This window comes from Rhinoderma darwinii, chromosome 4 (assembly GCF_050947455.1).
Source record: "Rhinoderma darwinii isolate aRhiDar2 chromosome 4, aRhiDar2.hap1, whole genome shotgun sequence".
Taxonomy (NCBI): Eukaryota; Metazoa; Chordata; class Amphibia; order Anura; family Rhinodermatidae; genus Rhinoderma; species Rhinoderma darwinii.
The window spans coordinates 246149192-246172225 of NC_134690.1; the positions used below are offsets into that span (position 1 = coordinate 246149192).

At 39.8% G+C, this 23034-nt stretch overlaps 1 protein-coding gene across 21 annotated transcripts in view; it reads right to left on the minus strand.

Annotated features, from left to right (window-relative positions):
• Positions 1 to 518: 518 nt before the first annotated feature.
• Positions 519 to 23034, minus strand: part of PTPRK (protein tyrosine phosphatase receptor type K) — a 473693-nt gene continuing 451177 nt past the window's right edge. For all 21 annotated transcript variants that reach the window (XM_075862349.1, XM_075862356.1, XM_075862353.1 and 18 more), the window contains 4 exons: positions 22872 to 22997; positions 19418 to 19581; positions 14269 to 14404; positions 519 to 1646 (listed from right to left, as the gene is read on the minus strand). In XM_075862349.1, the coding sequence (XP_075718464.1) occupies positions 1593 to 1646; positions 14269 to 14404; positions 19418 to 19581; positions 22872 to 22997 (480 nt within the window). In that variant the 3' untranslated portion in view covers positions 519 to 1592. The remainder of the gene's footprint in view (positions 1647 to 14268; positions 14405 to 19417; positions 19582 to 22871; positions 22998 to 23034) is intronic.

Sequence of the window (23034 nt, forward strand, 5' to 3'; positions counted from 1 at the left end):
CTGTGCTTGCCAACAAGGGTTTTGCCACCAAGTATTAAGTCTTGTTTGCCAAAGGGATCAAATACTTATTTCTCTGTGCACAATGCAAATAAATATATATAATTTTGACTATGTGATTTTCTGTTTTTTTTTTTTTTATATAATCTATCTCTCACTGGTAAAATTAACCTAGCCTAAAAATTCTAGACTGTTCATGTCTTTGACAGTGGACAAACTTACAAAATCAGCAAGGGATCAAATACTTATTTCCTTCACTGTATATACACAAATTAAAGTATACATTTATGGGAATAGGAGAAACCTTTATTAGTGCTGGAAGCTTCTAGTACTGTGATCTAAAATGTGCACATTATCCTTATATAAAATATACCTAACGCACATTTAGATTTTGAGAAACTCCATTGTAGATACAAAAACTTAGATATAAAAATATATGGAAAAGCTAAAAAGTAAACGCAAACAGCTGGAAAACATCATAATTTTAATTTTAGTGAATCATGGGACAAATGACACGCCTGGAATATAAGTATTCATTTATTTCAATTTACTTTGCAAAGAGCTCAAAGCTTACAAGTCTGTAAACATCAAGACACACATTTTCTTACAATGTGCTGATCAAATGTTCTCAGGCCGCCCTGGATCACAATGTCGCATTCTCCTCTTCTCGAAGGTAACTGAATCTGCCTAACAAGTGGCCTGGGACTCAGATCTTCCATTTGTAAGCATTGATTTCCCACATGGTGTATGAATAATTGATCCATGGTTACTAATGTCTTGGTGGAAAAATTCATATTACTTTGGTCCGGTTTTTAAAGCTGGTCCAGAACCAAACAAATTCACATAACTTGAGTTCACCAGGAGTAAATACAACAAAAACATCTTTAAAACATTGCTCTGGGGTTAATGCAGAAAACAGATTCCTTTTACTTACACTCGTTACATACAAAAATAAACCGCCGTCATTTTCAGCAAAAAGCTTTCCTCAGGAAAAATGATTGTTTCTTCAGCCGTCAAAATAAAGGAATGTAAATAAGCAATAAATACAGAGTGTGCTTCTCCATATTGACATATTTACAATTGATTCTTTGGCTTATGTTTGGGATTCTTTTGAAATTATATGGTGCGATCCAGGCATGAACATACAAAAAAATATTAAGCCAAGTACAGTTCAGTGATGCTTGAAATGTAGAGAGAGTTACAGGAATATACGGTCAAATCTGCACTTCTTTGTAAATAATTTGAAACAAACTTTATTTTAAAAAACTGCCACATTGTAAATAGACACATGCAACATATTGGCTCAAGAGTTGTCTTGTGAGGCGGCTGCATATACAAATAAGTACAAATCCTGGAGAGACTGTCCAGCTCTGGCTTCCAGCAGCGTGTGATCATCAATATACTGCCTACAGTCATAGAAACAGCTCATGTCCTTTTTATGAAGATACAGAAAGTCATAAGAAAAATACTTTATTTTTTTCTTTAGCTTTTTTTTTGTTTGTTCTGTTTAAAACTTAAGATCCCATGTAAAAATCCCCCACTGCGCAGCTGGAGTGACATTTGTCCGAACGTGAACTGCGGCTTGGCGCGTCCAACTATGACGATTCCAGGTATTCTAACGAAACATCATAGCAGAAGCGGTACTGTTCCTGTAAAAGAAAGAATGATCGTTAGTGCGAAACATGGAATCTATTCATTAAATCTGTTATTGCTGTAAAATTAGGACATGAAAAGTCATCCACTATATCAGCTATCCTGAAATCTAAAAAGTGTTGTTAAAAGGCATTTAGTAAAGATACTGTCAATAAGATGTCCGTTGTGGTAAAACTAAGGTCACCGTCCATGGAGTCGAGGCAAGGTTTTCACCCCCCGCCCCCAAACTGTACTGCTCATTTATCATTATAAAACTAGATATGTATATGCCAGCCACACATTACTGTATGACGAAGTACATTTCATTTTCCGCTAGTGTCCATAGAAGTACATATTGAACTTCCGGAAGTAGGCCACTGATGTCACAAGTGACGCTGTTAATTTGACCTAATTGCTTGAACAAAAATTATATACACACATCTACTGTATATCAAGAGATGGAGCTGCACAAAGTAAACCCTCTTAGGCGTGTGCTAGCTTCAGGGCAAATGACCTCTTCACCTTTTTCACACAACTTCAAACCACGTTTGGAAGCAGCACTCCAGAAATATTGTTAAATATAATTATTTTATTCACCCAGTGCTCACAGCAGCAATGTTTCACCCATTCTCAAGCTTGGGTGAAACGTTGCTGCTGTGAACACTTGGTGAATAATATAATTTTATTGAAAGATATCCCTGGAGTGCTGCCTCCATCCGTGGTTTGAAGATAATTTATATACATTAACAAACCATACAAAAAGACCCTGGTAGTTGGTGAGCATATGAACAGTAACTAATGACTAAATGCCTGAAGGCAAATGAAGCCCCGGAAACCCCTGAAGACGCTACATGCGAAACATGTCAGGGGGGCGGGGGTAACTTTTTAATACAGTGCATAGCTGGTAGAGTCAATTCAATTCACTAGATAGGGGAGATTTAGCGTTCTGCAGCCACCGACTCCAATTGCTATATATGGACTAGATACAATCACACCATTTAGAGCAATCCTGCAGGCATTGTGCCCAGGAGTTTCACTTCTAGCAGCGTGCACTGACTATTTTAGCACTTGTGGTTCGTCAATTTGCTTACAATAGCAGCAATAAAGTATTTTCTTATTTTTACTTTTATAGGTAGCTAGTAAGTTAGGGCTTTATATATATACACACACACACACACACACACACACACACACACACACACATATATATACACACTACCGTTCAAATGTTTAGGGTCACTTAGAAATTTCCTTATTTTTGAAGAAAAAGCACAGTTTTTTTTCAATGAAGATAACATTAAATTAATCAGAAATACACTCTATACATTGTTAATGTGCTAAAAGACTATTCTAGCTGCAAACGTCTGGTTTTTAATGCAATATCTACATAGGTGTATAGAGGCCCATTTCCAGCAACCATCACTCCAGTGTTCTAATGGTACATTGTGTTTGCGAACTGTGTTAGAAGGCTAATGGATGATTAGAAAACACTTGAAAACCCTTGTGCAATTATGTTAGCACCGCTGTAAGTTTTGCAGTTTAGAGGAGCTATAAAACTGACCTTCCTTTGAGCTAGTTGAGAATCTGGAGCATTACATTTGTGGGTTCGATTAAACTCTCAAAATGGCTTGAAAAAGAGAGCTTTCATGTGAAACTCGACAGTCTATTCTTGTTCTTAGAAATGAAGGCTATTCCATGCGAGAAATTGCCAAGAAACTGAAGATTTCCTACAACGGTGTGTACTACTCCCTTCAGAGGACAGCACACACAGGCTCTAAGCAGAGTAGAAAGAGAAGTGGGAGGCCCCGCTGCACAACTGAGCAACAAGACAAGTACATTAGAGTCTCTAGTTTGAGAAATAGACGCCTCACAGGTCCTCAACTGGCAGCTTCATTAAATACTACACGCAAAACGCCAGTGTCAACGTCTACAGTGAAGAGGCGACTCCGGGATGCTGGCCTTCAGGGCAGAGTGGCAAAGAAAAAGTTATATCGGAGACTGGCTAATAAAAGGAAAAAGATTAATATGGGCAAAAGCACACAGACATTGGACAGAGGAAGATTGGAAAAAAGTGTTATGGACAGACGAATCGAAGTTTGAGGTGTTTGGATCACACGGAAGAACATTTGTGAGACGCAGAACAACTGAAAAGATGCTGGAAGAGTGCGTGACGCCATCTGTCAAGCATGGTGGAGGTAATGTGATGGTCTGGGGTTGCTTTGGTGCTGGTAAAGTGGGAGATTTGTACAAGGAAAAAGGGATTTTGAATAAGGAAGGCGATCACTCCATTTTGCAACGCCATGCCATACCCTGTGTACAGCGCTTGATTGGAGCCAATTTCATCCTACAACAGGACAATGACCCAAAGCACAACTCAAAATTATGCAAGAACTATTTAGGGAAGAAGCCGGCAGCTGGTATTCTAGCTGTAATGGAGTGGCCAGCGCAGTCACCAGATCTCAACCCCATAGAGCTGTTGTGGGAGCAGCTTGACCGTATGGTACGCAAGAAGTGGCCATCAAGCCAATCCAACTTGTGGGAGAGCCTTCTGGAAGCATGGGGTGAAATTTCTCCCGATTACCTCAGCAAATTAACAGTTAGAATGCCAAAGGTCTGCAATGCTGTAATTGCTTCAAATGGAGCATTCTTTGATGAAAGCAAAGTTTGAAGGAGAAAATAATTATTTCAAATAAAAATAATTATTTCTAACCTTGTCAATGTCTTGACTATATTTTCTAGTCATTTTGCAACTCATTTGATAAATATAAGTGTGAGTTTTCATGGAAAACACAAAATTGTCTGGGTGACCCCAAACTTTTGAACGGTAGTATGTATGTGTATATATATACATATATATATATATATATATATATATACATATACACACACACACACACACACATATACACACACACACACATATATATATATATATACACACACACATATATATATATATATATATATACACACACACACACACACACACACACACACACACACACACACACATACACATACTGTCACTGCCTCTCCGCGGAACTACTGTCCTGTACTGAGAACATGATATGACAGTTGTCCCGCAGCAAGGCAGTGACACCTAGTGTCATAGATAACTATTATGCTAGGAGCCCAGCTCCCTGCAGTGTGTTTGGTCCGGAAAATGCGGCCAACCTACGGACCGTATATCACAGACCAAACACGCTCGCGTGTGGACGGCCTTAGGCTCAGTTCACACGTTGCGTAAATACTGCAGATTTTCTGCGACGGAATTTGTTGTGGAAAATCCGCAGCAAATACAGGAGAAGCAAAGTGGATGAGATAAAACAAACCTCATCCACATGCGGTGTAAATATGGAGTGAAAAAAAAACGTTCAGAAATTGACCTGTGGTGGGGAATTTTATTCCGCATCATGTCAATTGTATTTGCGTAAACACTTTTTTTTTTTGCGGGTTTTCCCCATTGAATTCAGTGAGGTAAACCCCGCAACAAATAGAAGTTGTTGCGTTTTTTTGCAGCGGGTTCACAGAGATTCCGCCGCAAAAAAAAGCAACTAAAAGTAAATAAATCTTATACTTACCCAGGAGTGTCTGTTTCTTCCTCCAGGCCGGCCTCCTGGGATGACTTTTCATCCCATACTGCAGCCAATCACACGCTGTAGCGGTCACATGGGCTGCAGCATCATCCAGGGAGGCCGGACTGGACTGCACAGGAGGGACAATGCCTAGGTAAGACTGTCTAGGTAAGTATGAGAGCTTTTACCGGTCAACAACAATGCAATTTTTCAGACGGAATGTACTGCAGGTTCCAGGTTGGATACGCTGCTCAGTTTTTATGCAGTGTATCTGACCTGAGGGAACCCGGCCTAAGAAAGCTGTGCATAAACAAATGCCCACACACCTCAATGAACTGAAGCAACATTGTAAAGAAGAGTTGGCCAAAATTCCTCCAGGATAATTTAAGAGACTGATAAAGTCATACAGAAAATGACTGCTTGAAGGCTAAAGGTTGTTGTACAAGCTATTGATTCACGGGATGTACTTAGTTTTTCACACATGGCTGTTCTATTTTGGCCTAGTAATTTGTCATGTGTTGTTATTCATCTGAGGTTGTATTTACCTAATCTTAGGACCTTCTAAGGACCAGATGTTTGTTTTTTTACGGTGTCCTGATATGTAAAACCATAGAATTCAAAGAGGATGTACTTTGTTTTTCTCATGAATATATTTGAAAATCATTTTTGAAATTGGGCTTATTTAAGAATCTAATTTTCGGAGACACTAAATTTTAGGTTTTCATTAACCGTTAGCCATAATCAACATTAAGGCCTCATGTCCACTTCAGTCTTTTTCTTCAGGGTGCTAGCGGTTTTTCTGACGGCTAGCACCCTGACCCATTCATTTCAATGGGGCCATGCACACTTCAGTTTTTTTGACGGTCCCGTTGCTCCGTTCCGATCCAAAGTAGAGCATGTCCTACTTTGGTCCGAGATTCCGTGACCGTGAGGCCCATGCAAGTCAATGGGGCTGTCAAAAAAACTGAAGGCACACGGAAGGCATCCGTGTGCCGTCCGTGTGTGACGGAGCCATTGCCTAGCAACGGCCGGGCAGAAGTACATTACAGATATATTACACTAATCGGCAGCCACTTGTCTCTATCAATCACTGATAGAGAAAAGAGGCTGCTGATTAAAAATAAAATAAAAAACAGTTCATACGTACCCGGTCGTTGTCTTGGTGACGAGTACCTCTTCTTCCTCCAGTACGACCTTCCTGTATGACGCGGCAGCCTATGATTGGCTGCAGAGGCCGCTGCAGCCTGTGATTGGCTGCAGAGGCGGTCACGTGGGATGACGCATCATCCCTGGAGGCCGGCCTTCTGACGTCATCCTGACGTGCGTGACCGCCACTAAAGCCTGTGATTGGCTGCAGCGGTGACATGGGATGAAACGTCATCCCTGCAGGCCGGACAGGAGGAAAGTAAGTATGAACTTATTTTTTATTTCATTAAAATTGTATTTTCCGAGCGCTGAGCATGGTACTGTCCAGGGTGCTGAAAGAGCATGGTTCTTCAGTGCTAGTCACTGTCCAGGGTGAGTTACCGCCGATCAGTGCAGCCCATTAACTCTTTCAGCACCCTGTACAGTGACTAGCGCTGAACAACCATGCTCTTTCAGCACCCTGGACAGTACCATGCTCGGCGCTCGGAAACACGGAGTGCACACGGCCGCTAAAACGGGCACACGGATCCGTCAAAAACGGTGTTGGAAGTGTCCATGAGGCCTCAAAGAAAAAAATGCTGGAAATAGATCACTGTGTAATCTATATAATATTCACTTACTGAAATAAATTAACTTTTTGATGATATTCTAATTCATTGAGGAGGACTAGTATATACACACACACACACACACACACACACACACACACACACACACACACACACACACACACTATAAAAACATATATATGTGTTTTTATACTAGTCCTCCTAGTGTCTCAGAAAATTTGATTATATAAGCCCAATTTAAAAAATTATTTTTAATACCGAAATGTTGGCCTACTGAAAAGTATGTCCAGTATATGCTCTCAATACTTGTTTGGGGCACCTTTTGCATGAATTACTGCATCAATGCGGCGTGGCATGGAGGCGATCAGCCTGTGGCACTGCTGAGGTGTTATGGAAGCCCAGGTTGCTTGGATAGCAGCCTTCAGCTTGTCTGTATTGTTGGGTCTGGTGTCTCATCTTCCTCTTGACAATACCCCATAAATTCTCTATAGGGTTTAGGTCAGGTGAGCTTGCTGAGCAATCAAGCGCAGCGATACTCTGGTTATTAAACCAGGTATTGGTACTTGTGGGCAGGTGCCGAGTCCTGCTGGAAAATGAAATCAGCATCTCCATAAAGCTTGTCAGAATGGGGAAGCATGAAGGTGGCTATTTGGGCAACAAAGATATTTTTACTGTTAGACAGTTTTTGATAAATGAGGCCCATTAACTTTTAAATCTATGTTGCGAAAAAAGGTGAATAAAGTTTTAAATAAAAAGGACAAATAAAAATATTATTTAAGTGGTTAGCGTGGGTTCCAGGAGTGTGTTATCAGTGTTGGTACAAATTAATACATCTATGGTCTCTACACTCTGTACCTGGAGATATTTCTTAGAAAAATGCGCTCAAGTGTGTGTCGGAAATGTAAAACCATATTTTTTCTATATTGCAACAGTATGTGTAAATCACATTAGCTTTGACTTCACAGCCAGGCGGCATAATAAAAATGAGTTAGTACCTGAACCTCAGCAGGCACACTGTGTTAACTCTGATGCAGTTATTTCTGGCTCCTGGATACAGGAGTTTATAAGAATGAATCAGATTTACTAATATGGGCAATGAAGTTTCTTAACAGGCATGCAGCAAATACATAGAAATTATTATATTATATTGCATGGAAATGTTTAATGCTTCACACACTTTGAGAACTCAAGTAATAATAACATACATACATATATATATATATACATACACATATATACATACATACATACATACATATATGAACGATAGGGACCCGAGACAGACGGAGAGACCCGAGACAGACGGAGAGACCCGAGACAGACGGAGAGACCCGAGACAGACGGAGAGACCCGAGACAGACGGAGAGACCCGAGACAGACGGAGAGACCCGAGACAGACGGAGAGACCCGAGACAGACGGAGAGACCCGAGACAGACGGAGAGACCCGAGACAGACGGAGAGACCCGAGACAGACGGAGAGACCCGAGACATGAAATGGCGATCGACTGGGTAAAAAGAGTCAAATATGAAAGTTGTGGGATAAAATAAATCCCCCCCCCCCAAAAAAAAAAGGAGGCAGGAGGTTTGGTCCATGACTCAGTATATTATAAACATGTCAACTTTTATCAGCATTTATATAAATCAAAAATACAATGTAATAATTATCAAATTGAAGAGTACTTGGGGGAAATTAAGCTGCCCAGACTCTTGAGAGCAAGCTGAGTGGTTAGATCACCCATAGAGGTACAGGAACTAGACCTTGCCATTAAAAAGTATGCCACAGGTAAAACCGCCAGGAACAGACAGCCTCCCAGTTGAGATCTATGTGAAGTATAAAGGAGGCTATGACGGGAAATCTGTTGGGGGTCCTAAATCACTCTGAAGAAGAGTGGAAACTGCCAGACACAATGTACGAGGCCAATATAATTCTAATCCTTAACCTATATAAGGACAGTACTATCGTCCGATCTCGCTGAGCAGCACAGATTGTAAAACCTTAGCAGAATTGTTGTCACACAGGTCGATCAGCACATTCGGAACAATTGTAAACAACCAGGATCAAAGCTACTTTATGCCAAGGAGGTCCACAAAACAATTTATTTAGGGCGCAAGCTAACATCCAGAGGGGATGTGAAGGGGGCCACTCCATGCGGTCATCAGATGCCAATAAAGCGATTGATAGCGTGGACGGGAGATCCGGTGGAAAGTACTCACAGGAGTGGGAATGGGCTCTACATTTATGAACTGTGTAAAAATGCTGTATCATACACCCAGGGCCAATATAAGGTTGAACGGTAGTTTCTCTGAATTCTTTGATCTGGAGAGTGACAAAGGGCAGCATTTCCCTCTCTCTCCCATTGCTCTTCGCCATCGCATTGGAACCTATGGCCTTGAGAATGAGGCAATATACTAGTTTAGATGGGTTTGGAGCAAGGGGGAGAGAGGACAACATATCTATGTATGTGGGTGACATGTGTTTTCAGAGTAATACGGGGGAAGTATATAGGATGATAATAGCAGAGCTCAGAGAGAAGTCAGGTTTGACTATAAACTGGGATAAGACGGTATTGTTGCCACTGGACCCAAAAATGTAACTGTAGGTCATTAGAATAAAGGTTTTTGAAACACACAGATCACTTTAAATATTTAGGAATGGAGATATCGGCAGATGCTGGAAAATATGTGGAACGGAGTATTGAACAAGCCTTAACACAATTTCAATAAAAAAAACAAATACATGGGGTGAACTCACGTTGCCATTTGCACTTAAAATTTCCCTCTTTAAAATGATAATTTTACCAAAGTTGATTTACCTCCAGAGCAATGAACCAACATGGATAGGGAAAAGAACTTTGAAACAAATCAGCAGGATGGATGAGCTTAACTGGAACCGCAAAAGAGTAAGGCCGAAGAAGAAATATTTGACTTACCCTTTGGAAAAGGGCGGATTTGCGGTCTCTGATATGTTCCTCTATTACCTAGCAGATTTCATTGCCACGTTGATAAATTGGACTGAATATGACTACATTAAATATACAGTAAAGGAGTGTAGAAGAAATAGGGAAAATAGCTTCGAAATATTGAAAGCACAACAGATGAACAATCTCTAAAAGGTAATTTACTCCTAGGCAAATTGCTGAGTAAAGTTTGGGACTGGTGAGACAGATAATGGCTGAAGAGTGCTTCGTTTAACGCCAGTATTTTTCAATAATAGGTTTGAAGAGATAGGAAAAATTATAGTCATAAGGCAATGGGAAATTAACCCCTTTCCGACATTTGACGTATACATACATCATAGCCAGGTAGGGGGAAGTATGGAACGGGCTCACGGAGTGAACCCATTCCATAGGATGCGGGTGTTGGCTGTACGCTACAGCCGTCACTTCACAGTATCGAGCGGGATCGTGCTCGAGCGCGATTCCTCTCGTTTAACCCGTTAAAAGCCATGGCCAATAGTGACCGTGGCATTTAAAGCATTAGAAAGAGGGGGTGACCCCGTCTAGCAGCTCATTGCGCCCCCCGCAATGCAATCGCGGAGTGGCGATGGTTGCTATGGCTGCCTGTGGGCCTAATAAAGGCACCCAGGCAGCCATAGTATTGCAGTGTATCGTGCAAGTGATGCAACGATCACTGGTTGAAGTCCCTTTGGGGGGACTAATAAAAAAAAGTAAAAATTTGTAAAATAAAGTTGTTTTTTTTATTTACATTTTTTTCAAAGTAAAAAAACCCTTTTCCCACTAGAGCATAATAAAAAAATAAAACATAATTGGTATTGCCGCATCCATAAAAGTCTGAACTACTACAAAATATCATTATTTTTTTTACTTGTAAAAGTAGTAAAATATAGAAAAAAACTATATATATTTGGTAGTGCCGTAATCGTATTGACCAGCAGAATAAAGTTAACAAGTTATTTTAATTGCACAGTGAATTCCGTAAAAACGAAGCGCAAACAACAATGAAGGAATTACTGGTTTTTTTTCATTTTCTACCTCACAAATATTTTTTTTCCCGCTTCATAGTACATTATATGGCGCTACGAAAAACTACAGCTCGTCCCATAAAAATCAAGTCCTCATAGGACTATATGGATGGAAAAATAAAAAAGTTATGGCTTTTGGAAGGTGGGGAGGAAAAAAACTAAAATTTAAAAATAAAAGTTGTTTACGACAGGAAGAGGTTAAAGATCTATATACAATAAAGTACTTATTTTTTAGTAATAGAATACTGAAACCATACGACAGACTGGAGGGGGGAGGAAAGCCAAATTTATCACTGTTTCTGCACTGGCAATTAAGACATGCTGCATTGAAGACTAAAGATAGTATGAAATTGTAGTACTGTGAAATTAACACGATATATATGCCATTATTAAGACCCGCATAAGGAATAAGTGGCACCGTTCACATATATATAGGTCACTCACAGAACAGGAGTGTATGTGTAAATCCGCCAAAGTCCAAGGAATTGTAGCAAAGCGTGATAAGTTCACAAAATTAATCCTTTTAGGGCAGAAATAAGCCTTACAGTAAAAAAAAAAAATGAAAAAAAGTTGTCTTCCGCTACACAATTGTTGTTTGTTCACAACCCCAAGAAAAATTGGTAAATTGAAAGGCTGGGGAAGGTTAACCCTTTAATGACCAGCGTATTTTAAACTTTAATGACCAAGCTATTTTTTACGTTTTTCCATCGTCGCATTCCAAAAGCTATAACTTTATTTTTGCGTCGACGTAGCTGTATAAGGTCTTGTATTTTGCTGGGACAAGTTGTATTTTTTAATAGCACCATTTTGGGGTCCATAATTTATTGATTAACTTTTATTAACTTTTTTTTTTGGGGGGGGGGGGGAGATAGAAAAAAACCAGACATTTCGCCACTCTTTTTAGCATCCTAAATCTACGCCGTTTACCGTGTGGTATAAATAACACAATAACTTTCTTCAGCAGGTAGTTCCGATTGCAACGATACAAATATCTATAGATTTTGTATGTTTTACTACTTTTACACAGTAAAAACCCTTTTTTTCTCCACAATTATTTGTCTCCATATTTGAAGAGCCATAACTTTTTTATTGTTCCACCGATGCAGTTGTATGAGGGCTTTTTTTTTTTTGCGGGCTGCCTCTGGCATGGCCTAGCAGGCATTTACTACAGGCAGACCTGGGGGCCTTTATTAGGCCCCCGGTTGCCATAGAAGACACAGACACTTGGTGATCTTATTGCCGGCTGCCTGTGTGAGAGAGAGGGAGCTCCCTCCCTTTCTCCAAAACAACTCAGAAGCGGCCCTCACCTGTTCGACCAGGGATGCCTCAGCCCTCAGCTACCTCTGGTAGCTGAGAGCAGGGAGATTTAACGGCTCACTGCTCTGTTTATTTATTCTGATGCAGCGCCGTGAAAATGCGTATGCTTCAGAATAAAGCCCATTAGTGGCCGCTGTGAAAAGGCGTATTGGTGGTCACTAACGGGTTAAGATGTAAGAGACGTCAACAAGAGAAGATTGATTTGACACATGTGGTGCAAAAATACTGGTGTAAAATGTTTGTACTAATGGAAGAAAATATTTTAGGAAAAAAATGTGAGGAAAATTGAATGTGCACTGTTAGGTAATCTATCTGAAATCCAAGAAGGAAAGGGTAGAAAGGGTGTGATATACAAAATATTTTTTGCAGCAAGACTAGTAGTGGCCAGACTGTGGATGTCTCAAAAACAATAAAAATTGCTCAATGGAGGAAAGTGGTAGATAAACTTATTAGTTATGAAAAAGTTATTGGGAATGAAGTATCTAGGAATAAAAAAAATTGGGCAGATGGCAAGAGTGGGAAAAGTACTGGTTATGACAAAAAAGTGAAGAGAAAGAGTAAGGCAAAGAAAGGAAAGATAAAAAAAAAAAAAAAAAAAGGCTGTACTGCAAGGCTAGAAGGCAATAACCAAAGCTTAAAAGACGATTTTAAACAGGACGGTACTCTTTGTAAATATTGTTTTCTTTTGTGTTGTCTTTTCCCACAGAACGGGTGGGGGGATGGGGGAGATAACACAATGATGAAAAGGGGCAACAATAAGGCACCACATTTTTATAAATAAATATAAAATCCATACAGTTTTGATGGCAGTTTATATTTTGATATACAAGAAAGCTTCCACTGGGTCAAGAGTGGCACAGAATTAGAAAAACAAGGCTGCTTTTTCCCATAAACAGTGCCACCTCAATTCACAGATTGTGTGTGGGATTGCAGCTTAGCCCTATAGAGCTGAGCTGCAATAGCAGACAACACATGTACCAATGTGACACTGTTTTGTGAAAAACACAGCGTTTTTCTAACCCTGTACAATCCCCTATTTTTAACTACTCTACTATGAACAAACTTCTAGTTCCTCAAGTGATTTGTTATAATTATTGAAAATGTATGGTAACTACTTTTTACACAGCTAATTTAGATATAAACAATTTCACAGTAAATCTTGTAGGACTCAAAAGATGAAAGCAAAACTATGATGTTCACAAAATGCAATTAGACTGATGCCTTAGTAGGTAGAGGATTAATAAAGACAAAGTCCTATTTTATGTATCACATCCCTAAAAACATCTAAGTACTAAGAAAGGAAAGAAAGGAACAAAGAAATGAAAAAAATATGCGCAAGGAGAAAAATAATTAGAAAACAATTATCCAAACAAACATTATTTCTCATTAACTGCACAGCTCATTTGAGGAATGTTTGCTTAGCAGGATTTCCATAATTTGCCTTGGCTCCATTGTTTCCTCAGCAAAGTGATATATGCAATAGATCCCAGGGGCCAGTTAAATTCTGTACAAACACTAGATCATTATGAGATGATGAACCTTATTAAGCAAGCATGAAATGTTGTTATACTGGAACATACAGGGCATCAATGTGCTTCACCATTTGATAAAATACTCAAGATGGAAGTTGTTTGCAGCTTTTTATGGCTACAGTAGTTCAAACTGGCATTTGCTGAATTAAATTTACTTAAATTCCATGAAATAAAAAATACCAAATATGGCCTATGCGACCTGTCCGCCTAAATATGTGATAAATAGATACCTTCACATACAATTATAAAAGATTGTTGCACCTGCAAAGCCTTCAGGATCAATACAACAATCAGTCACCTAAGAAAAGAGTACAGAATGGATGGAAAAACCAAATCCTTAGAGAATCCTTTTTTTTTTTAATAGTGTTTGTTTGCGCCACACATCTCAGCATACGTCTGATTGAGAGATAAGTTAAGGGAGGACATATCTGCAACCTTATATTCTTTTTTTAAACATTACATACACATACATACTGTGCAGACCATAAACAGTGATGCCTACCGCCTTAAAACTCACCGGAGTCTCCACCATATTTGGCTTACTGTTGCGTAGTGTCTTCACAGCATGGAAAACATCCACCACATTTTGTCTCTTGATCATTTCGCACACAATACTAATGGCGCAGAAAACACCGCTTCGTCCTCCACCATTTCTGGATAGAAAAAAAGAGAGGAGTTAAGAGGTACATTTACTGACATTTAATGATAGGTGCTGTAACTAAAACCTCACGAAATACGCACTAATAAAAAACATTTTCTTCTTAGCAACGGACAACGGTCATGTTGTTCTTACTACTTTTTGCTTAGACAGTGACCATTTGTCATCAATTGTTGAGAAGCAAACTTAAAGAGGCACTGTCACAACATTATAAGTGCCCTATCTCCTACATAATGAGATTGGCGCTGTAATGTAGGTAACAGCAGTGATTTTTATTTAGAAAAACAATCAATTTTAACCAAGGTATGAGCGATTTTAGCTTTATGCTAATGACTTTCTTATTGCCCAACTGGGCATATTTTTACTTTTTGACCAAGTGGGCGTTCTGGAGAGAAGTGTATGACGCTGACCAATCAGCGTCATGCACTTCTCCCCATTCATTTACTCTGCACATAGTGATCCTGCATTGTTCACTATGTGCAGTCACATACACACATTAACGTTAATGAAGTGTCTTGACAGTAAATAGACATCGCGTCCAGCCAGGACGGGATGTCTATTCACAATCCCAACACTTCGGTAACGTTTGTGTGTGATTTACAGCACAGCAAGCGTAATCTCGCTGTAAATGACAGCACAACGTGATCTCGATGTGTTGTGCAGTAAGTCCCACACAAACATTACCGAAGTGTCGGGGTTGTGAATAGACATCGCGTCCTGGCTGGATGTGATGTCTATTCACTGTCAGGACACTTCAGTAACGTTAATGCGTGAGTATGTGACTGCACATAGTGAACAATGCAGGATCCCTATGTGCTGATTACATGAATGGAGAGAAGTGTATGATTGGTCAGCGTCATATACTTCTCTTCACAACGCCCATTTGGTCAAAAGGAAAAACACGCCCAGTTGGGCATTAAGAAAGTCATTAGCATAAAGCTAAAATCGCTCATAACTTGGTGAAAATATATTGTTTTTAAAAATAAAAAGCACTGCTGTTATCTACATTACAGCGCCGATCTCATTATGTAGGAGATAGAGCACTTATAATGTGGTGACAGAGTCTCTTTAAATACGCCAAAGGTACCTGTTGTCCATTTGCAAAAATGGTCGCTGCTGCAGCAGAATAGAGAAATGCAATATATATATGTGTATGTAAAATAAAATAAACTTGGTCTATTGCATATATTGGTTATACATAATTGCATTAGTGGAAATGCTCTGAATGAGGAAGTGTTTCAAAATATTTGTAGTACAGAAATGCTTGGACCTGACTGTTTTACACTTATGAAAACAGAATTAAAAAAAATTAAGGCAGCTTTGCTGATCGAACCGTTACATTAATTAATACATCATTTATTGTCCTCTATTGAGATGAGAGAATTTCCTGAAATTGGTTTCAGGTTAGATTCTACCATCGACCATCACACTCCATGCAAATAAATTAGTCGCAAAGAAGAAGTGCCCCGACTGCCTTGAAAACTCATGTATGACACTGAGGTCTTCTAGTACTGTACATCTAACCCATTTCAAGCTCGTTAATGCCAAGAAAGCATTAGTAATGTCTAAATGACAGCAAAATAATGGCTATGGGTAAATGGATAGTAGCTGGTGGTAACCAACAGCATCTTTAAAAATACACTGCACTGTGCGATTCTTATGCTATTTAAAATTAAGAAACAGCCCAAAAATGCTCCCTTTTTGGTGGTAGATGCCTTCTGGTGTATATACACGCACAATGGTATCGGAAGTAGCAATGGCATTTTAACAAGTGGTCCAAAAATTATCCCTATTTTGGGAGCAGTTTAAGGAGTCTTATTATTACCCTATGCAAATGTAATGTTTTACGCACTTGTGGAGAACAATTTTGATGACACCTGCCACACTGAATACCCTCTATGACAGTACACTGGAGGGTGGAGAAGACTGTACACAATTGGCAAACTGGGCCAGTTCCTGCCACTGGTCCAATCAGCTGACCCAGAAGTCCATAGGGTTATGGCATCTGCCAGAGAAAGGTCAAAGTGCAAGTAAAACTGAACCTGGTTGTTTAGACTGGGCGTATGTGCGTCAGGTTGAAAAAATCTGTTCCATCATGTTCAGCAAATGGTATCAGATGCTGCTACTTGCACTACGGAAACCCACATTCTTACTGGCGGATGATGTGGCACGGGTGTTTACGCTTACATCATCCTGTCCAGTGCCACTCTGACTTTTACCAGACATTTTATTTTTATTTTTAAATGAGGCACCACTGAGCCTACACTGGTTATTCTAAACCAGAAAGCCTATAGTTATGAACAATAAAAATTCAGAAGTAACAGTCTATCTACTAAAAGCGCAATGTATTATTGCTTGTTGCAGCTGTTATTGTTGGCTAAGTTGGATGCAAAAAATATTTAAAATTTGGATACCACTGTTCGCAATTAGATGAATGCAAAACAATGAGTGACGTCACGCCCTTGACGGTGTCCAAAAATTGTCACTTGGGCACAAACTGATGTATAACGGCGCTGTATAACGGCTTGACGCAGAACAATACAATAACTTTTGGTGACACTGACTAACACTTCTCTCTCTATCAAATTATTACAAATCTACTCTAAGGGCTCATTCAGACGACCGTGTTCCATGTCCATGTGCTGTCCGTTAAACTAACACAGCACATGGACCCATGCAAATCAATATGGCTATTCAGACACGTGCGATTTTTCACACAGCGCGTGTCCGTTGCGTGCAACTCACTGAATGTCCTATTTTGGTCCGTTTTTGCAGACCTTGTCGCTCTTTGAAGTCTATGGGTGCGTGAAAAACACGTACAGCACGTGGACGACATCAGTGTGCTGTCTGTGTTCCACGCATTAGTTGCTAAAAAAAATGCAGAGAAATAAAAAAAAAAAAGGGAAGTGCTTGCAGAGGAGAATCATGGACGTGAAAAACGGATGCCGCACGCTAAGCACACTGATGCCACACGGACATGAAATGTTGGAAATAGTCAGTTTTTTGCGCACGCAAATCGGACATGCTCAGAGACATATCAGCAGTTTTGATTGGTGGGGGTTCTGGGTGCAGAAGCTCTAGGAGCACCGATCACAGTCAAAGATTACCTTCATTGCAGCTATGGTAAGGGTATTAGCACCCGGCCCCATACTGATCAAAACTTCTGATGTGTCTCTATGACATATAAAAAGATTTTTGAAAGTACAGTTACTGTTTAAACAAACTATGGGACATGTTGTTGGCTTAGGTTACTACTGAAAGGTCTGAAGATGTGTCTCAGACTATTTATTCAGTAATGTTCTTGAAACAAAATTTCCACATATATGGCTAATACTTAAAACTATTAACAACATATGTATTTATATCTACCTATATCTATCAAAACCACAAAAAAGGCCATACTTACTAGGTAGGTGGGTGGGTGAAAACCCGTTCCCATCAGGACGCAGACGGGTCAAAGAATGCTGCAGAAGGAGTGTGCATTAAATAGTGATAGCCCCTCCCACTAGTCTTGAGGGGAGTGGCGAACTAAGTGCTCAAAGGTGTGCGATAAATGAGTGTCAGTGTAGTGCTAGGGTGTGAATGGATGGTAAAAAATAAATATGTATGTATGAAAGTGTCAGAACTGTGTAATGTAATAAAAATAAATAAATGTGATGAATAGGGGTCAGTGCTGTGAATAGTACATGGGGTGTCAGTACTATGTGTAATACGTGGAGGGATAATGTGCTGGTCGTCAGGCATGGCGTATCTTGCCGAATAACAGCCTATTTGTAACGCCGCTAGTGTTAGCTAAAGCGGGCTGCTCTGCATTCCAAACCAAACGCCAGCACATCATGCCCTCCCAGCATATAAGACCCGGCTGCGTCCCGAAAAAAAGTGTAGTATACGTAGTAAGAAATATCCATGAAACATGGGGTATTAGTTGTTATTTTGGCCAAAATACGCAAAGCTCGCAACCCAACGTCAAGGGTCCCCAGTGCCTTGCGAGTCCCTAACCAGAACTTTACGTTCCTAATTTAAAAACACAAACAGAAAAAATGGGACATAGATATCATCAAAACCACAAAAAAGGCCATACTTACTAGGTAGGTGGGTGGGTGAAAACCCGTTCCCATCAGGACGCAGACGGGTCAAAGAATGCTGCAGAAGGAGTGTGCATTAAATAGTGATACTATTCACAGCACTGACCCCTATTCATCACATTTATTTATTTTTATTACATTACACAGTTCTGACACTTTCATACATACATATTTATTTTTTACCATCCATTCACACCCTAGCACTACACTGACACTCATTTATCGCACACCTTTGAGCACTTAGTTCGCCACTACCCTCAAGACTAGTGAGAGGGGCTATCACTATTTAATGCACACTCCTTCTGCAGCATTCTTTGACCCGTCTGCGTCCTGATGGGAACGGGTTTTCACCCACCCACCTACCTAGTAAGTATGGCCTTTTTTGTGGTTTTGATGATATCTATGTCCCATTTTTTCTGTTTGTGCTACCTATATCTATGTAACATAAAAGCAATATAATGTTAAGAAAACAACGTACCGTAGATACATTTCGAATGACACATTCCCACCTTTAATCACATATCAGGCCCCATGCACACGACCGTAGTTCTCATTCGTAATTACGAATCAGGGAATTAAGGATGAAATTGCGGACCTATTAATTTCTATAAGCCACAGACACCTTTCCATATATTTGCCGATGTGTGTCCGGGCCATAGAAATGATCTGCGAAATATAGAAAATGTCATTCTTGTCCGCAATTACGGCACAGACTCGCCCAAAGAAGCCTATGGTGCTTCCACAATTGCAGACGGCTACGGATGTGTATTAGTATTTGCAGATCTTTAATTTGCAGACAGTAAAAACCCTTACGGTCGTGTGCATTAAGCCTCAGATCCACAGGAAAATCCAAAAATTGCATTCATTAGAGAACTCAGACGGGCATCGTAATAATAAATGATAGCAATTATAGGTTAACTCACAGGCAGTGAATAATGCTCCGTCCTTCTCCTTCATCACATTCCTCTTGCCATTTCTCAACTTGCAAAATCAATTTGAGGAAAGATCTTTTGGAATTTGGCACCTCTCTGTGAGCCGCCCATCCCAAGTACTGGAACTGCTGCACCATCAGATAACCTTCTTGAGGCTGTCCAAGAGACAGAGCACAAATAAAAGCTGTCATCATTTGTCTCACTCACACACACATTAAACAAGCTATTATATTCTACTGCACAAAATGAGTCTCCTTAAAGAAAGTAAGCTGCTGATCAATGTCAATGTTAAACGTTGTTTTGGTTTGCAAGATCATCAACTCAACAAGTAAACTTTTTCATTATACAATGTATTGAAACTATGTGAACCGTTATATTCGAGGTACATCAAAGAAGGAGAAACACCCATACCTAGGAGAACATCACAGTTTGAAAGGCCAAAAAATCTTTGTGTGGCAGGAAAACTTGATATTATTACTTCCACTGACTGAATGCTATCCTGTAACTTTGGGAAAGTCTAATACATGTGTTACTGAAGCATCTAGACATCTACGTGATAAAACTATATAGGTGAATTGGTGCTCATGGCAAAACATTGCATTCAGTAATTTAGGCACAAATACACTAAAAACACAAATTCTAAGGTAGCTCAATCTTGAATAAATAATATTTAGCAAACTGGTATGTTTTAGACTTCGTTCACATCTGCGCTAGGGCTTTGTTCCGACGGAGCGGAGCCCTGACAAACACAAACGGAAACCATAGGTTTACGTTTCCATCACCATTGATTTCAATGTTGACTGATCCGATGCCAGTGGTTTCCGTTTGTCGCCGTTGTGCAAGGGTTCCGTCATTTTGACGGAATCAATACCGTAGTTGACTACACTACTACAGATTGCACAGGGTAGTCACTTAGCCAATTATACCCTGGGCAGGTGCAGTGCTAGCTTTCTGAAGGGGGCTGGCTTAGTAAAGGATTGGCATCAGCGCCAGCCACGTTTGGTCACCTGTTGACTGACGCACCGACACCGAGTGACGTAGGAAGCAGTCAGAGGTCACGTGTAGCGGTGTCGGCGTGTCATCAAGGACCAGTGAAATACAGAATGAAAGGATCATGTGATCGGCGCATCGACTGACATTTTCATCCGAAAATAGAAAAGCAAGTACATTAAAAATCATGTTTATATGTAGTGATTAAATAATTTAGACTGTTTGTTTTCCGGATAACCCCTTTAACTACAGGCTCAAACAGTAACTCTGAAACCCTACGCTTTACGCAGCACCTACAGATAGACTGCTGTGTATATACAGTACACAAGCAGACCCCAACATACCAAGTCACGACTTAGAAAAAGAGGGAATAACTGCAACACATAAGCTGAGGCAAACGAGCTTAAAGAGTTGAGGGATTCTGGACAGCCACTTCAATGTTTTTCCATTTTTCCCAATGCCTATTTCGTAGCATTTCACAACTGGATTAAAGTTATCTTTTTTTGCATTGAGACGTGAGTACTGTCCAGATCTTTTAGCCATTGTAATATTAGGGCCATTTGGATGGAGCCCTTCTGGACTCTGGATACTGTTCACCATTTCTCGTTTTCTGTAGCATTTCACAATAGTGAATGTTAAAGAGGACTGGTCAGCTCTCCCGACATGTCTTTTTTTTTTAGTTAATAATTGTATTCCACATGGAACAAAAATAATTCGGAATCTTTTCTTAGAACTCTACATTGTACACTTTCTGTTATCTCTTCTAGAATTGTATTAATAAATTGACAACTCTGTGTTACCAATTAGTCACATTAGTGAGACTACGTAGGGACACAACCTATTGACAAGGGGTAAGTAAACACCCAGTTGACAATACATTCATACATTTTAACCCCTTAATGACCGCCAATAAACCTTTTCACGGTGCTCATTAGTGGGCTTTATTCTGATGCAATAGCTTTTTCACTGCGCTGCATCAGAATAAATAAACAGAGCAGGGAGCCGTTAAATCTCCCTGCTCTCAGCTGCCAGAGGTAGCTGACGGCTGGGGGTGTACCTGCTCGAACGTGTGAGATCTATATTCGTATCGATCTCACCCGTTTAACCCCTCAGTAGCGGGCGCCGCATCTGAGTTGGTCGATAAGATCGCAGAGTGTCTGTGTCTCCGATGGCAGCCGGGGGCCTAATAAAGGTTCCCAGGTCTGCCTGTAGTGAATGCCTGCTAGGTCATGCCAGAGTCATGTCCTAGCAGATGCCTGTCTGTTTTAAACAGACAGGCAGTAATACACTGCAATACAGAAGTATTGCAGTGTATTATAATAGCGATCGGGGGATCGCATATTAAATTCTCCTAGTGGGACTAGTATAAAAGTAAAAAAAAGTTGAATAAAGTTAATTAAAAAAAATGTGAAAAAAAATAAAATTAAAAACCCACTTCTTCCCCTTACAAAATGTTTTACTATTAAAAAAAAACCACAATTTAGCAAAAAAGTTACACATATTTGGTATCGCCGCGTCCGTAACGACCCCGACTATAAAGCGGTTACATTATTTAACCCGCACGGTGAAAGCCGTAAAAAATAAAATACAAAACAATGGAAAAATTGCTGTTTTCTGTGAATCCTGACTTTAAAAAAATGTGATAAAAAGTGATCAAAAAGTCGCATCTACTCTAAACAGGTACCAATAAAAACTACAAGTCGTCCCGCAAAAAAAAAGCCCTCATACAACTGCATCGGCGGAACAATAAAAAAAAGTTATGGCTCTTCAAATATGGAGACACAAAAACAAATAATTTTGAAAAAAAAGTGTTTTTACTGTGTAAGTAGTAAAACATACAAAATCTATACAAATTTGGTATCTTTGCAATCGTAACAACTCGTTGAATAAAGTCATTGTGTTATTTATACCACACCGTAAACTACGTAGATTTAGGACGCAAAAAAAGAGTGGCGAAATTTCAGGTTTTCTTTGATCCCCGCCCCAAAAAGTTAATAAAAGTTAATGAATAAATTATATGTACCCCAAAATGGTGCTGTTAAAAAGTACAACTTGTCCTGCAAAAAACAAGATCTTATACAGCTATGTCGATGCAAAAATAAAAAAGTTATAGCTCTTCCAATGGGACGATGGAAAAACGTAAAAAATGGCTTGGTCATTAGGGGCCCAGAATGCAAGCAGGGGGAAGGGGTTAAAGAGGCATAACAGAAGAACGAAAACGCACAGTTGTCAGAAAGGATGCTCCAGAATTTTTTTTTCTTGGGTTATGCAATTATTGCAAATATTACAAACAGATATGTCGGGAGATGAGCAAAATTGTTTGCAACAATTTCTTTAATGGAGACCCATTTCCTGCATATAAGAAAACGTAGGCTCAAATATGAATTCATAATAGGAATTTTGCATGTCGGCAAAATTAAATTAAAAAATTTCCACTTAATTTTCTCTTAGTTACCCGTGTCAGGTTGCATATTCTGAAGATTCGGTTGATGACATCACAATCCATTGCGCAAGACATACATTCCACTTGGATTGGACCATACCGCAGCATTCCCTCCTCTGGCCAGTATTGAGGACAACCCTGTGGGTCCAAACCATACCTTGTCAACAAACAGATA